This window comes from Cydia pomonella, chromosome 1 (genome assembly GCF_033807575.1).
Source record: "Cydia pomonella isolate Wapato2018A chromosome 1, ilCydPomo1, whole genome shotgun sequence".
In the NCBI taxonomy this organism is placed as follows: Eukaryota; Metazoa; Arthropoda; class Insecta; order Lepidoptera; family Tortricidae; genus Cydia; species Cydia pomonella.
Genome location: NC_084703.1, coordinates 42,852,042 through 42,868,150, shown reverse-complemented (window position 1 = coordinate 42,868,150; position 16,109 = coordinate 42,852,042). Strand labels below are relative to the sequence as shown.

The 16,109-nt window shown below is 38.2% G+C and overlaps 1 protein-coding gene across 1 annotated transcript; it reads right to left on the bottom strand.

The window, feature by feature from the left end:
* Positions 1 to 3,355: 3,355 nt before the first annotated feature.
* Positions 3,356 to 15,854, bottom strand: LOC133524104 (protein obstructor-E). The gene is made up of 6 exons (XM_061859953.1): positions 15,694 to 15,854; positions 10,045 to 10,207; positions 8,121 to 8,239; positions 6,235 to 6,435; positions 5,492 to 5,687; positions 3,356 to 3,540 (listed from the first exon to the last, which is right to left on the bottom strand). The coding sequence occupies exons 1-6, from the start codon at positions 15,740 to 15,742 to the stop codon at positions 3,393 to 3,395; spliced, it is 876 nt and encodes a 291-aa protein (XP_061715937.1). The 5' UTR covers positions 15,743 to 15,854; the 3' UTR covers positions 3,356 to 3,392.
* Between the last annotated feature and the right edge of the window lie 255 nt (positions 15,855 to 16,109).

The window sequence follows — 16,109 nt, the reverse complement described above, 5'->3', positions numbered from 1 at the left end:
CTATTAGTGTCAGTAAAAGTTTTGCCGGTAACCGCAGCTCAATTTAGAATTTTAGTTTTCAACTTCGTCGTTTAGCTGGTTCTTCTTCCTCGCGTTGTCCAGGCATTTTGACACGACTCATGGGAGCCTGGGGTCCGCTTGATAACTAATCCCCATAATTTGCGTAGGTACTAGTTTTTACGAAAGCGACTGCCATCTGACCTTCCAACCCAGAAGCTAAACTAGGCTTTATTGAGATTAAAATGTGTGTGTATTCAATATTTTTGTCGAGTAAACTAGTTGTTAGTGACTGAAGCAATATGAACGTATTTTTCAATAAACTTTCAATTGGTAACCAAAATGCTAAAATAAAATTGAAAAATATGATTTCAAAAGTCTGGTATGAACGGACTCTGACAAATTCAAACAAAAACTTGACGAGGTAAGTTGCTACAAGGTGTTTCAACATACCACCCTTGTATTTTTCAGATATTTACACTTCTTTGCCCTTTTAGTTTACAAAACGGACTTTACTTAATAACGTTAATTAGCCCAAAGATACGATTAAATTAAATCAGAATGCACCAAACTTTCTCGAATAGGTATCAAATAAATGTCAAATCTGCTAAATAAATGGCCTTAAAGAGTTTCGAAATTCTTTTGAATATACTTTAGCTCTAAAACCACAACTGCTCATCTGAGGCCTAAATTGCACCTGCACTTTTGATCAACATATTTCGGGCAACCGGCAAATTCGGATTCAGCGGGGTCAAATTAGGTTAAAAAACCCGGTTGCTAATTAGTAATATGATTTGCCAGCCGCATCAAGAAGGAGAACGATTTTGATTTTTTTAGTTAGCGGGCCGTATCCGGTTCTATTATTAAGCGCCAAGCCTTTTGTAATGATTGATAAAAGTTTCCTAGACAAATAAATTTAAAATAAATTCGCGCATGATTTATTGTCAAAAATCTATCAAGCTATTTTGATTGTAGGGCCTTCGTAGGTAAAACCACATAGATCCAAGCTAACAAAACATCCATTTTACAAGAAACATCCTGTTTCAGGAAAATGTTACCGATTTGTCGGAAGTAGGACAAAAAAGCGACTGTTATCCTCAGTCAATGTCTAATTGTGGTCGGTCCAATCGTCGAAAAATTGTAGACTATAATTGAAGTTGATATTTCAGTCAAGGCCGTAACTTTTCCTGCTTCCTTCAGAATGACTTATCTTATCAAGGTCTAAAATAATTTGCTTTTTTTGGAATGGCGAAACGGATACATTATTTACTTCGGTTACAGAATACATAATAAGTAGTACTCCTTCGGTATACGCCGTAAAAAAACGTAAGTGAAGTCTGTTTATTGTGGAAGTATAAATAATGAACAGATTTCAACATTTTGACATGATGTACAGTCAGCGTCAAATACTTCGTAGCAGTCAAAGTTACCAAATAGTTCGGTACACCATACTAAATATATGGTGTACCGAACTATTTGGCTACTTTGACTGCTACGAAGTATTTGACGCTGACTGTACTTATGAAACTTTAGCTTTCAATCTTTATTAGTTAATCTTATTATCGCCAAGATTTAAAGCTTTTTCAATTTGTACGCAGACGATCTTCAGTTGTACGCGCAGGTGGACGTGGTTATACTCATATCTTAGCAAGGATATCCCATTATAAATGCTGACTTGGATTACATTGCCGAGTGGTCTGCTAGCTTTGGCCTTTGTGGATTTACACCATAGTTAAATGCCAAGCCATAATTTTAGGCAGCCAGCGGCAACTGTCTAGGTTGAGTTCAGTTTTTGTTGCTTCGATACTTTTTCGGGATACTGTAATTCCGGTGAGCAGTCGGGTTAAGAATTTTGGATTAATTTTAGATTCTAACCTTTCCTGCGGCGGCACCATGGTTCCGTTTTTATCACTTGTCACTATGCCCGTGACTTTCGCGCTTACATACAAGTATGTAAGTGCGAAAGTGACGCATCATTCATAATTTCATCATCATTATTAGCCTCCAGTCACCCACTACTGAGCATAGGCCTCTCTTCGTGTACGCCACTTATCCCCGTCCTGGGCTAGTCGCATCCTGAAGTGTCCCGCGATTTTTCGAATATATCCACCCAACGAGCCGGCGCACGTCAGGGGCATGACAGGTGATAAAAATGCGACCATGATACTGATTGCTGTCCGGACAGTACATTGTTGTACATATTTTGTGCAATAAAGTTTAAATAAATGAACCGTTGAGAGGACGGAAAAACGGAAGCGAAAAATCGGCCAAGAGCATGTCGGGCCATGTAAGAATAGGCTTAGTAAGTATCATTTACATTACAAGCATAAAGGACCTTCACAGCGCTTTCTGCGTGTTTTTTTTTATTAAGAAGAGAAGACTTTTTGGAATAACTCAAAAACGTCTGGACCAATCATGTTTGCTATAGTTTTCATTTTAAGTATTTATTAAGCTTTTGTTTTACGATATTTTTCATATTTATTGGTCCTATTGAGCTTACTAGCTCTAACCATCACAGAGCAAACCCACGGACAGACAGAGACACAGACGGGCAGACATATCGAAACTATAAGGGTTCCTAGTTGACTACGAAACTCTAAAAAATGTACCTACTCACTGCCTTGCAATTTCATCATTATAATATTAACTGATCTTAGATCCAAACAAATCAAATTATTATAAATTAGAAACTGAAATAAATGTCATACACTAACCCACTGCGACCTCTGGGCTCTGGAGGGATGCTTATTTTTTAGTAAATTACCTTCTTTTTGGGATTATGATCTTAGATAAAATGAATTGTTGCACCCCAAAACATGTCTTTTGAGGGGCCGTTGTCATTGTCGTGGGCAAAAAACACTAATTGGCCCATTTGACCAATAAGGGCAAGCGGTATGTCACCAGATAGGTTATTGATATTTGTAAAACTTTTACTATGGCAGGTAGTTTTATTTTTTTTATTTTTTTATTTTATTGGGAGTCCCAAATTTTTGTGTGAAAAAGTTATCGCTGCAAAAATTAGTGTGAGTTGAAACTTGTTAACATACTTATATAGTGTTTTTTTTCGATACCTACTAAGTTTCTGTGTCGCAGATCATAAGGTTTTGTTATTGTCGATAATTTTAGTTTTTTATTCGTTTTCTTATGTTTTTTGTAATTTTTTTTAAACAGACTTTTGACAAATCTTGCCATACAAAAAATGGAGTATATAAGAACTTTTCCGATGATATGTTGCTTATTCTTATCGGTTCATGGGCCAATGTCCAAATCTGTCCATCCTCCTTTGACTCACGTGAATCCAAAAAACAGCCTTGATTGTAGGCCATCCGCTCTCAGTATAGTAATTAAAAAACTCGCATATACTTAAAACTTAACCCGTTTATTGGTCTAATAAATCATTCCTCATCGAGCACCTTGCCCTTGCCGGGGCGCATGGGCTTGCGGCGGCTCGGCTGCGAGCTCGAGGGCTTGGGCTTCAGTGTTGGCGGGTTCTCCAGGGCGTCCAGCTCGGCGTCGGTCAGTTGACCTTTGTACCAGTCAGCGCTGCAAGGAAGGGTAACAGTTAAGTCAATATCCTCCAATTTGGTGTGGCCACTTTCTAAGTTCGTACTAAAAGTGGCTAAAGAGTAGGTATAAACACTGGAGAAAGCTATAAAAAAATGTTTAGCATGATATAAATATAATAAATAAGAATAATAATAATTCAGCCTATATACGTCCCACTGCTGGGCACAGGCTTCTTCTTATGTTCAAAATTGTTTGGGCTATAGTCGCCACTCTGGCATAATACGGGTTGGGGTCTTCACATACATCTTTGAATTTCTTCGCGTATGTAAGAAGCTTTCCTCACCATGTTTTCTTTCACCGAATAGTTAGTGATGTGAATGTTATTCTGTAAATAAGTTCCGAAAATCTCATTGGTACGAGCCAGGATTTGAACCCACGACTTCCGTATTGAAAGTCGGACGTCATATCAACTAGACTACCACCGCTTTTATAAATATGATACAAAATTATAAATATTTGTGTATAATCTTAGACAGATCGACCTAGCCCCAAAGTAAGCAAAGCTTGTACTATGGGCACTAGCCGATAACATGCATAGTTAGTACTCAAATACATATTTTCCTACTCCTCTACTGTTATCTGTCATTTATGCATTCATTAACACGAATATAAGAACATACATAAAAGATTTCAAGAAAAGTCTATATTGTCTATTCCTCATAAAAGCTCTTGTGCTTTTATAAGCTATAATGTTACTGCGATTAATGGCTACCAACCTAACAAAACCAAAACGAATACAGTTTTAAACTAAGTGCATTGCTGCCAACGTACATAATATTCATTCTGTTGCATAGTAAAAATAATTACTTCATAAGTCAGAAACACGCATGTGACACCCGTAATATAGCAACACCCATAGACTACGAAGACCGCTTAGCGTTGCTTGTTAGTATCCGTAGGCTACGGTGGCCAAAATTGAGAAAAAACTGTCCAAAAAATTAATTTAGCAAGTAGCAAGTACCAGGGCCTCATGAGTTACGAGGAGGTGTCGCCGACTGGCCGGCCGCGGCCCGGGGCGGGCCGGGCGCGTAACAAGGTATGCTTGCGCGTCTTGGCTATATACGTTTGCTGTAATTTTTTTACCTAAATTAAGATTTATTTTTGTTGACTCGTAGGAAAAATATTGTATGCAACGTTGTATAAGTAGGTCAAAAAATTCTCGTGGCGTATTCCTTTACAATGTTCGCCTACGCCTTCGGCTCCGGCTCACATTGTAACTCACGCCACTCGCCTTTTTTGACCCTTCTTATACAACTGTTGCATAAAATACTATAATGACATCCATAACTTGCAACAAATATTCGTGATAAACACACACACAAATGCCACCACAAACCAGTATTCGAATCTGGGACCTACTGCTTCGTATGCAGAGTCATTACCGACTGCCCCGACTGGGTTAGAAGGTCGTTATAAATAATAAAAGAGTTCGACCCTAAACAGCTCACCCGTGTTTTTAAACTTCTAGCAACAGCGTGTTACATTACTTGTTAAAAGATATAAATTAGGTCATTAAATAAAAAAAGAAGCTCTTGAAAAAAAAAGCAAGTTGACGATATCATGTTCAAAACAATTTTCTAGGAAAGTTTTTATCACTACACCTTATAAAACAAAGTCCCCCACCGCGTCTGTTTGTGTCACGTAAGTATGTATGTTCGCGATAAACTCAAAAACTACTGGACGGGTTTTAATGCGGTTTTCACCTACCGATAGAGAGAATCTTGGGGAAGTTTAGGGTGCATAATTTATTAACCCGTGCGAAGCTAACTGCTAACCTACGAAACATTTTTTCTTTTGGCTCATTCGAATTTTTTGTTGACAACTGGCAATTGTCGGAGACAGCGTAATGCGGATATGTGAGGCCGAAAGTTTTATTCACAGCAGTTCCGAACAGTCGACTGAACAAGACATAAAATCATATACTCACCACTCAGGGACCTTCCTCGCCCACTCGCACTTCTTGTTGACATCGTCGAAGGCCTGCCCAAGCTTGCAGCCGGACCGGCGGGGCGTGTTGCCGTTGATGCACACGTAGAAGAACTGGCAGTCGTCAGGGTCGGCGTAGCGCGGGTGCGTGAGGCCGAAGGTCTCATTTACGGGCGGACAGTCGAATTGGAACACATCTGCGTAAGGTAAGATGGTGTTAGGAAGATATATGTGCTAAAAGCAAGCTAGAAATACTAACTGTAAATGAGACTCATATGGAAATCTATGTAATTAATAAAACTACATACATTTATGAATAAAGTTTCAGAGCATTTTGATTAGACTGGTGCAAACAGAGATTGCCTTCTCAGAAAATATATCTGTGGACGAAAGAATACGTGGAGTGGGGCTAAGATGGTTGACTCTTTATCACTTGTCACCATGCCTGTCACGTTCTAATAATAAGTATGTCAGTGCGAAAGTGACGGACGTAGTGACAGGTGATAAAAATGGAACCATGATGCCACCGCAGGGAAGTACTGCAATTATTTTGTTGTTTTCTAAGTTACCTCTTTGTCAGCATGGTTAATTTGTATATATACATATACAAAATTGCAGTTCTAGCACTAATGACCACGGAGTAAATCCGCGGACGGACAGACACACGAACATGGCAAAACTAAGGGTTACTGGTTGACCACGGAAAACTTAATACGATATGTTAAATTAGTAAATCTCTATTACCAGAGGCACCGCATCCCTTCTTCTTAGCCTCATCAGGCCAGGTGCAGATGCCGGTCTTCTCATTGTAGACCAGGCCGTCGGGGCACGTGATCATATTGAACTTGCCGTCCACGCAGTAGTAGAACTTGCCGCATTCCTTCGGGTCCTCGTGGGAGAAATAGCCGTTGAGGCGCGGGCAGTGCAGCGTGGGTTTGGGCTCCTCTGTTGAGATTAAATAAATAAATATTATAGAACGGAATTACACAAATTGATTAAGTCCCACAGTAAGCTCAATAAGGCTTGTATTGTGGGTACTTAGAAAATGATATAAATACATAATATATAAATACTTAAATACAATAGGAAACACCCATTACTCAGGAACAAATATTCATGCTCATCACACAAATAAATGCCCTTACCAGGATTTGAACCCGGAATCATCGGTTTCATAGGCATGTTCACAACCTACTAGGCCAGACAGGTTGTCAGAGTAGGTCAGTATTTGTAAACAACTATCTGTAAACCTGTTTGATATGAGTTTCATTGGTAAGTGGCCTAATGGGATATCTTTAACCAAACTTGAAGAATCTTGAGGGATTTGCAGTAATTGAGTTAATACTATAAAATGTTTGTTTGTATGTAAATAAGACATGGCTGAGCTCTAAATAGGTAAGAAATATTTTAATATCTTTCTGAGTGTTTATGTATTTTTCTTATTTATCTTCCCCAGTCTTGTAACCATAGGTGGAGTTTACATGGTGTCATTTCGGCTCAATCATCAGACTGGTTTATCAGTTCTCCATTATATTGCTTTAAAACTCGACTGTGCACAAAAAAACAATTTGAATTGGTCAGATACTTCTCCTCGTACTACCTCGTACCTGAAGATTTGTTTAAAGGCGAAAAAGCAACATGAATGAAATTAAATAAAGCTGCGTAGCATTCACCGTGTAAAAATCATAGGTGGTTAAGCCTAACTCAGAAATGTCAAACGATTCTCAACCGACTATTAATTAAAAGTGAATATATTAATAGCGGGCATGTATGTACAATGGAGCGGCTCCCCTTGAGATGTGAAAGTTGTTCCGGCCAGCCGACCCCCGCACGTCGTGATGCCACAATCTATATGCTGTGATGCGACCCGGCGTTGGGCAAAACCACATAACACGTGTTATAGAATATACATTATTTTTTCCGCTATACACCTTGGGCTTAAAATAACATTGCTAATTTCAACCAAGTATAATTGGCAGTTAAGTTAATTTAACATGGCTCTAATTTTCAGATGTACGCATCGTAATATTTTAGAAAAAAAAAATACAGTTTTGTTCAGTACAAGCGTTGAACTTGAGGAATCTATGGATACTGTATTTTAAGGACATTGTAATCTTCATAGTTAAAAATACAGCTTAAATGTTCCGTAATACCGGCACTATAAATTAAAAACAAACGACGTAATGTCAAATTAAAGCCCTTTAAAACCAACATTTGCACAAAAAATCGGAATCTATATTTAGCTTCTCCGAAGTTACACATACCAACAGAAAGTAAAAAAAAAAACAGGCGTGCAAATGCAAAACAGTTCATTAAACTTATTTTATTTATGTTGGATCAAAGCTTGAGTTCAACCAAGAGTCAATGCACTTGACTTACAGCATAAACTATATTTAGGTAAGTAATTATTTAGGCGCTTAAGGACAAACGTAAGAAACTAAAAATCACTGCTTTATATCGATTGAAGACCATACCATAGGAAGGCTATGAAATTAAATAAGTAACTCTTTCGTTATGCGCTCGTGAAGTAAGTATGTCTTTTAAGTTTTCACAAACAATTTTATCAGCCACCCTCACAAGGTTGACGTTAAAAAATCGTTTTGCAATGATTATTTATATAAATAACTTACGTAGTTTAGGCCTCTGAGAGCAGTCCAAGTTGAAAGGCAGATCGCATTTCTCATCATCAGGGTTGTAGTCGTTGAAGACCATGCCGTCAGGGCACAGCTTTTCGATGATCTCACCCTGTCTGGAAAGTAATAAGAGAGAATTGAGCCAAATTGTAATGCCAAGTACTCTTTGTATGCACTCTTTTGGTTTGATGAGTTTTATCTAGAGATTATGTTAGTCATACTTATTTGACTTCGAGCAACACCGGCTTCTGACACGTCAGAAGGGAGGAGCCTAAGCGATATCTTACCGAACAAATCATTCTGCTATTTTTTGCGGGGGGAAACGTGCACACAGTCGCACTTCTCACTTACTACATACAAAATTCAATCTGTAATGACGACACTAATTACATAGAGACAAATCTTGCAGACCTCGATCTCTTTTTGTGTACGGACGACTCACAACATGCACCGCCATAGGCACAGTTTATGCTCCGGCAGAGGGGAAATAGTATGAATGCCGTCTCCCTTCCCGGTGTTGCTCGAAGTTATTTGACGCAAGTTAGTTGAGCTCTCTAAAATTGGAGGAGCTTTTTAACAGGACCCAAGTTTTTTTTATAGCTAAACTTTTGCATAGATTATGTCATATTGTGAAGTTTTAGCTTGTTACTTTTTGAATAATGATATCGGAAAATGTAATTCTAAATCTAAACTTATTATTTAACTTGTTCAATAAACATGTTTCGAAGTGTCGACCTTTTAAGGATGGTTAAAAATAAATTTTACAAATAAACAGCAAAGCAAAAGGTGACTGCATTCCAACACGCTTTAAATGAATGCGTATGCGCATATGCTAATAAACTGTTTTTGGTTTCGTAAATCTCAAGAGTTATTTAGTAAATGTTTATATAATATACCCTACTCGGGAAATAACATCCTTTGTCTCAAGCAGTTGCTGTGATGGGTTTGTATGGGGTGCAGCGTTGCTTACCTATATCACGAAGCTAATTTTTCAACGGCTTTGACGTGACAAAGTGCGGCAGTGTCTTTGTGCAGAATTAGCTTGGTCTGACCCTAGGCTACTGAAGAGGAATCGGCGTTGGTATCTAACCACAGATTATGTAATACTATATTTTAGATGCTTATCGGAGTTAAAATGAAGTGATGAAACGCTCTTAGAGTCAGACCAACATAGATTTTTTTATTTTATGTAATAGGACATCTTTACACAAATTGACTAAGTAAGCTCAAAAAGGCTTGTGTTGAGGGTACTAAGACAACGATATATATAATATATAAATAGTTATAAATACTTAAATACATAGAAAACACCCATGACTCAGGAACAAATATCGGTGCTCATCACACTAATAAATGCCCTTACCAGGATTTGAACCCGAGACCATCGGCTTCATAGGCATAGTCTCTACCCACTAGGCTAGACCGGTCATCAGACATCAGACATAACTCTGCAACGATGTTTATAAGCACAGACTTGCAAGTGTTATTCAAACGTCATAATTTCATGGAAGTCCGTGCTATAAAAATCGCTTTAGAGCCATGACATAAATCTAAGCGCGGGCCTTAAGGGCACTAAGAATGGTGCTGGTGCAGCGGTGTTACTCTCAAATTCAAGCCAATCGTGCAGTCTAAAGCAACTAGGGGAGTGGCGACTAATCGCGCGCGTTATGCAAACTCATCAGCCAATCACGTTCTGGCGTTAGGCTGCACGATTGGCTCAAATTCGTGTGCGTGAAACTGCTGTACCGTTGCTCGCTGGTCCGTCCTTAGATATATGTCAAAGCTTTAGAGTTATCTTGGTCTGACTCTACAGGTGGATCGATTTGATCAAGAGAAGATGACCGCAGGGGCGCAAGATAAACAGTAGATTTATCGCGGCATATAATGTTACCAGTTACAACTGTCACAAGTGTTGTCTTACCTGCATTCATAGTATTTGTCGCACTGCTCGGCGTCGGCGAAGAAACCGTCGTCTGGGCAGGAGTTGGTTATCTCCGCGTCGCGGTCTGCCTCGGCCTGCGCGCGCGCCGGTGCGTTCGCTGGCTTGCGGTTCTGTTTCTTTGGTAGAGCGGATGACGCTAGTACTGTACAAAATGTTAAGCATTATTATAGATTATAAACATAATGCATAAAACGCACTAATGTTAATGGCGGATGCTAATGAGTTATGATGCTTTTCGGCCGTTGGACCAATCGTAAAGGTTTAAAAAACAATCGTTAAATATGGTTCAAGAAGGGAATTTTGTTAAAATTTCGTACGAATACGTATCTTTACATAAATAAAATAAGATGTTTTTGTGCAAAAATTCATTTTTGGTACACGTCTTTATCGCTGACTGTTCTTTTCTATCCAGAGGCAACTACTACTCATCGAGACAATTCTAATAACCCTAAACACAATCAGTTTCCATTGTTTTATCACATAGTTCCCATGGCCACCTCCTGTCTCCATCATCAGATCAGCTCCATGTCTTAATAACATTGCATTGTCATCCGATTTACGTATGTATTCAAAATTACAGCTCAATCGGAAATCAGGAAGTGGGTCAAAAGCTTTCAAAATTTGATCCACACTAACAAAACTAACATACTAACAGGGCAAGTTAAATAAAAAGATGTATACCTTATTGTTACATTTTAAATATACTTTCTATAATAATTAATTACTACCACCAGTAAAGTATAAGTTAAGCAGCTTAATTAAGCGATATTTATTATGTATTTGATTATAGTCATGTGAACTCATGTGTGTTATTTAAATTGCATATAACATTTATTTCTTGAATTAATGTTAAAAGCGGCTTGCATTGAAACCGCGGACTTCCTGCTCGGCGACAATGAGACAGCTAAAGGTCGGCCATTTTCTAATAAGCCTTTCTCTTGAAATGAAGGCAATCGGTGCAGAACGATGTCGCTTTTTTACTTGACGGTTGGGTTGACAGTTTTGAAGGTCATTGTTATGATGTCTATGGGTCACTTGCGCCATCCAGGGTTAGCCACTAACTCGGGGTTAACCGGTTAAACCTGGAGTTACCAGAACAGTTTAACCCTGGGTTAACGGTTAACTCCAAGTTAGTAGCTAACCCAGGATAAGTGCAGATGGCTTTAAGTGGTTAATCTATTTTATAGTACATATGGTACTACTTTTTCGCACTAGTGCGTAAATTATCATATTACGTTACTGTGTCGAACATTTAAAGGGCCATATGTACTGTAAAACGTTGTACGATACATGTGCGAATAGGTAATTCGCAACTCGTGTCGATTTAAAACACTTCCTTTGGTCGTGTTTTAATTTATCACCACTCGTTTTGAATTTCCTATCTTTCGCATTTGTATCGTAATGTACTATTACAGTATATACGGTGCTACTTTACCGCACTAGTGCGGTAATTGCTAATTAGTCTATGTGCCTATATCGAAAATTAAAAGGGCTGTATGTACACTATGTACTGTAAAACTTTGTACGATGCGCTGGCGAATACTTGTCCTACTATTTGCATTTGTATTGTAATGTACTAAATGAAATATATTTAGCAAATTTCATAAATAGTGTTTTGTAGCGCTTAAATATGGATAACTGTTTAAAAAATTGTCGCAAATTGAACGCATTTAAACTTTATAAATGTTTAAGTAGATAATTTTGCAAGTTATATACCAAACGTAATTAAGATATGCGTCACGTGACTGTTGCGTAAAAAACGCTACCACGTTCCAAAAAGTAAAAGCTTCGCTTCCATTGGTGACAAACAATATGCAGTATCAATATCATGTGATAACCGTGGATGACTATCCATCACGCACCAGCTGATATCTTCAGAGCGACAAAGTGCTTGGAATGCAACCATATAACTCCGCCAGATGTTATCGAAGCCAGGTTTCGAGTGGGTGCTAATAGGTATTAAATCTATTGCCAATCATAAGAGCGTTGTAGGCAACAATGAGGGTGAGGCAACATATTTGCGCTGATTTCTCTCTTACCTAACCTCCCAGAACTAAGTCGACAGACACTACGCACGTCGAAAGTATATTTAAAACTGTGCCTGTTAAGAGGGAGTTTGAGATATACAAAAACTTCAGTTTTGAAGGCGTTTGTCGATTGTTTCCTCCCCCTTACTTTAAACGTTGTAGTATTATGTATAGTACCACTAATAGGTACTATTTATTTAAATAATAGGAAGAAATCAATCAATAAAATAAAATGTCATCTCCTTTATTAATACGAGTATTATTGAATATGTATATATGTAGGTATATTTGGGTACGTATAAATTATCATAGTTACCTCGACTTCTGTCTATTCTCATACCACTTTTTGCAATCCTGCACCAAACTAACTGTCTCTGTTTAGCCCAATGGTTGACTGGTAGAGAATGCCTTAAAGCGTCAAGTCCGCCATTAGTAGTCTTTTTTTGTAAATTTGTGCAATAAACATTAAATAAATAAATAAATAATTGAATATAAGTTTTCGTAAAAGTAGATGTGAAAAAAAAAAACTTGAGTCACGCATTCTGTATTCAATGTATGTTTGGTGAAATCGAATCGAATAATTCGAGTATCACGCGATACATCAAATTATCTACGTTACTTATTAGTTAGATTCATGTTTGTTCTCGGCGTGTTGTCCGTAGGCTTACTTCTACAAGTTTTATTTAACTTGCCCTGTTAGTATGTTATTTTGTTAGAGTCAAATCTTGGAAGCTAAATTTGATCCACTTTCCGATTTCCGATTAAGCTGAAAATTTGCATATATATGTAAGTCGGGTGACAATGCAATATTATGATACCATCGAGCTGATCTGATGTTGGAGACAGGAGGTGGCCGTAGGAACTCTGTGATGAAACAACGCAACCTAATTGTGTTTAGGGTGTTTAGAATTGTCTCGATGAGTATTATTAGTTGCCCGTGATAAGAAAAGTACAATCAGCGACAAAAGCTTTTACCAAAAATATTTTTGTTTTGCCAAAACCTTTTTATAGCAAAAAAGCAGACTATTTAATTGCCTGGTGGTAACCAATTACCGTCGCCCATGGAAACCTGCAACACTAAAAGAATTGCAAGTATGATGCCGGCTTTAAAGATGGGAGTACTTTTTTATTGAAGGTTTAAAGGTCGCATCGGGCCGGGAATACCGCGGGCGACAGTTCATTCCGCAGTTTAGCTGTGCGAGGCAGGAAGTTTCGGGAGAAACGCACCGTTGAGGACTGCCAGCCATCTAGGTGGTGAAGATGGAAATATTGTCGCGTAGAGTGATAGCGGAAAAAAGCAATAAGGATTACATCCAAACATTTCGTTCCTCGGAGCACTCTTTATTGTATATCCGACTGTCTGCGGTGTTGAGATTTTTTTTTTAAATTTCTTTGTGATGATCCCGGCAAACTATTCGCCAGGAGCAGAAAGCTTCTTTCAGTCATTGTTGATTTAGTCAGAGTACTGATAACAAACCCTGGCTCGTCAAATGAGTTGTTCGGCACTATCGCTTTAACGACTATATATATTTTGATGAAGGAAAACGACGTGAGAAAACCAAACTGTTTAATCCCAATAAAGGCTAGTTACCCCTTTAGTTATAAGGTCAGATGGCAGTTGCTTTTGTTATAAACTAATGCCTACTCCAATTCATGGAATGAGTTGTCAAACGGATCCCAGGCTCCCATAAGTCGTGGCAAAAGGTCGGGACATCGCTAGGAAGTTGATGATGTCTACAAGGTAACTAAGTACTTTTATCATTTATCTTTTGTCTTTATCTTTGAAGTGATAGTGTAGATTTGCATCCAGCGGTGGCATAATGGTTCTATTTTTATCACTTGTCACTATGGCCTTCACTTTCGCGCTTACATACTTGTTAGAACGTGACTGGCATGGTGACAAATGATAAAGAATCGACCATCTTAACCCTACAGTAGGGCTAAGATGGTCGGCTTTCTATCATTTGTCACCTTGCCTGTCACGTTCTAACGAGTGTGTAAGTGCGAAAGTGAAGCATGTCATGATAGGTGATAAAAATGCCACCATGGTACCGCTGCAGCACATGCTATGGTGTTTAGAAACCCAAGTTGAACATGAAAACATACAGCTGTGGTATTTTATACCATACTAGCTTTTGCTTGCAACTTCGTCTGCGCGGTATGATGTCGATGATGAAAAATGTTTTTTGTTAATAATACAGGGTACAATTGTAAAGGTTGGAGTCTTTTAGGTAGTATAAAATACCTGTGACAGATGACGCCGCTCTTCCATAACCATTTATAATATTATAGATCGTGTCATACACGAAGACGCGTGCCTTGACTTACGAGTCATGTTATTAAAGGTTAGATTTGACAAATTTGCGCGTCATCGTGGATGACACGAACTATAGTAGGGAATGAGAGAGTACTTCCATTTCGTTCAACTTTAACTATTTCTCTACTTTGGCCCACTGCTGATCACACTGGGCCTTTTGACCTAATTTTACTGCATTTTTACTCCAAGAACATGGTATTATAAATACTTGCACAATACTTAACGATTCGTGACTGTTATTACTTCGGCAATGGTTCTCAACTTACTTTAATGTTAAAATTTTAAAGGTGATATAATTTTCGTTAAGATTATAAAATATCGTATTATAACCACCAAGCTGTAGTGACTTACGGCTTTCGTCGTCTAAAGGCCACACGTATATTAAATACAAAACTAGTTTTATAAATATGTAGGTATTTAATGGCCTCTAATTAGTATTCGTAGCCGAATGCCGTGGCCATTCTAGGAATTGCATATCTAGAATACAAGGTCAATATCTTTACGAACGGGCGTCGTGCATTTTAAGCAAAGTAAAGGTCGCTTAAGTAAATAGGTCATAGTTGTATTGGAAAAATGGATTGACACATTTGTTACGCAACAGTAGCGGATGGCACAACGCGCCAAAAGAATCTGCTACCCTGAAATGCTTTGCCAACTGGAGATAAAAGCTTTCAAGAGTATCTGTAGTAGTCTATAGTAATTGTTCTACATAACTATAAAGTCTACAAAGACATATCATCATCATCTTGTTAAGCTGTTAGAAAAGTATCCGCTAGTTTAGGAGCATTTTGGTGACGACTGCAAAGTCGCTACAGACGTAACCTGTTCTAGCTCATTTTTAACAGGTGAACTCATTAAACGTAGACAATTTTTTGACAGATTTACCACGTGTCCAAGCCCATTAAAGTATATTAGAACAGATAAATAATTAATATAATTGATTGAATTTCTATTAAGGCGAGTCGCGGAAATCGCGTGCCTTTATGACAATTATGACCATCACTGTATTGATGGAAATGATTCTAAACCCATTTGACTATTACCATATTCCCATAAAAATACTGGTGTTCTAACAATAGCGCAATTTAATAAGGCAGGCAGTGCTTAGAGGTAAATTAAATGAGGTTAAAATACCTATGCACAATAGTATAATAACACACACATACATATTTATTCGTATTCCCCATCTTATAAAAAACGGCCACTAACAGCTACAAAAATACGCATAAAAACAAAAGCATAAGCAGGCATCAATTCGCATCGCAAACGTAACATAAAACTCACCAACTAGGCACCCGAGGAAGACTAGCCCTATACTCGATTTGAACGCCATCTTTTGATATTAAAATACACTATTATGTAATAAAATGACACTTTTTATATGAGTGTGTTGAACAGACGCCGGCACCGCACTCCCGCGCACTGAACATAACAGTTTTTGTCTTCGATTCTTAGCAAGTGAGCGTCTCGGCGAAAGGCTGGCTTGTGTTGCTGTCCCTTACCCTCTTAGCAGCTCCGGTATGAGGCGACACTCTTCACTCAAATGAAGTCGGAACACTTAAGATCCTGTTATTGTCGGACGTGTTCAGCAAGGAAATTAGGATGGAAAGAATGCGCTAATTGTACTTAATTGATTTGTAATGACATTGCGAGGTCTAAATATTTCTAATCATGATGATAATCAAAATTATACACCCTGT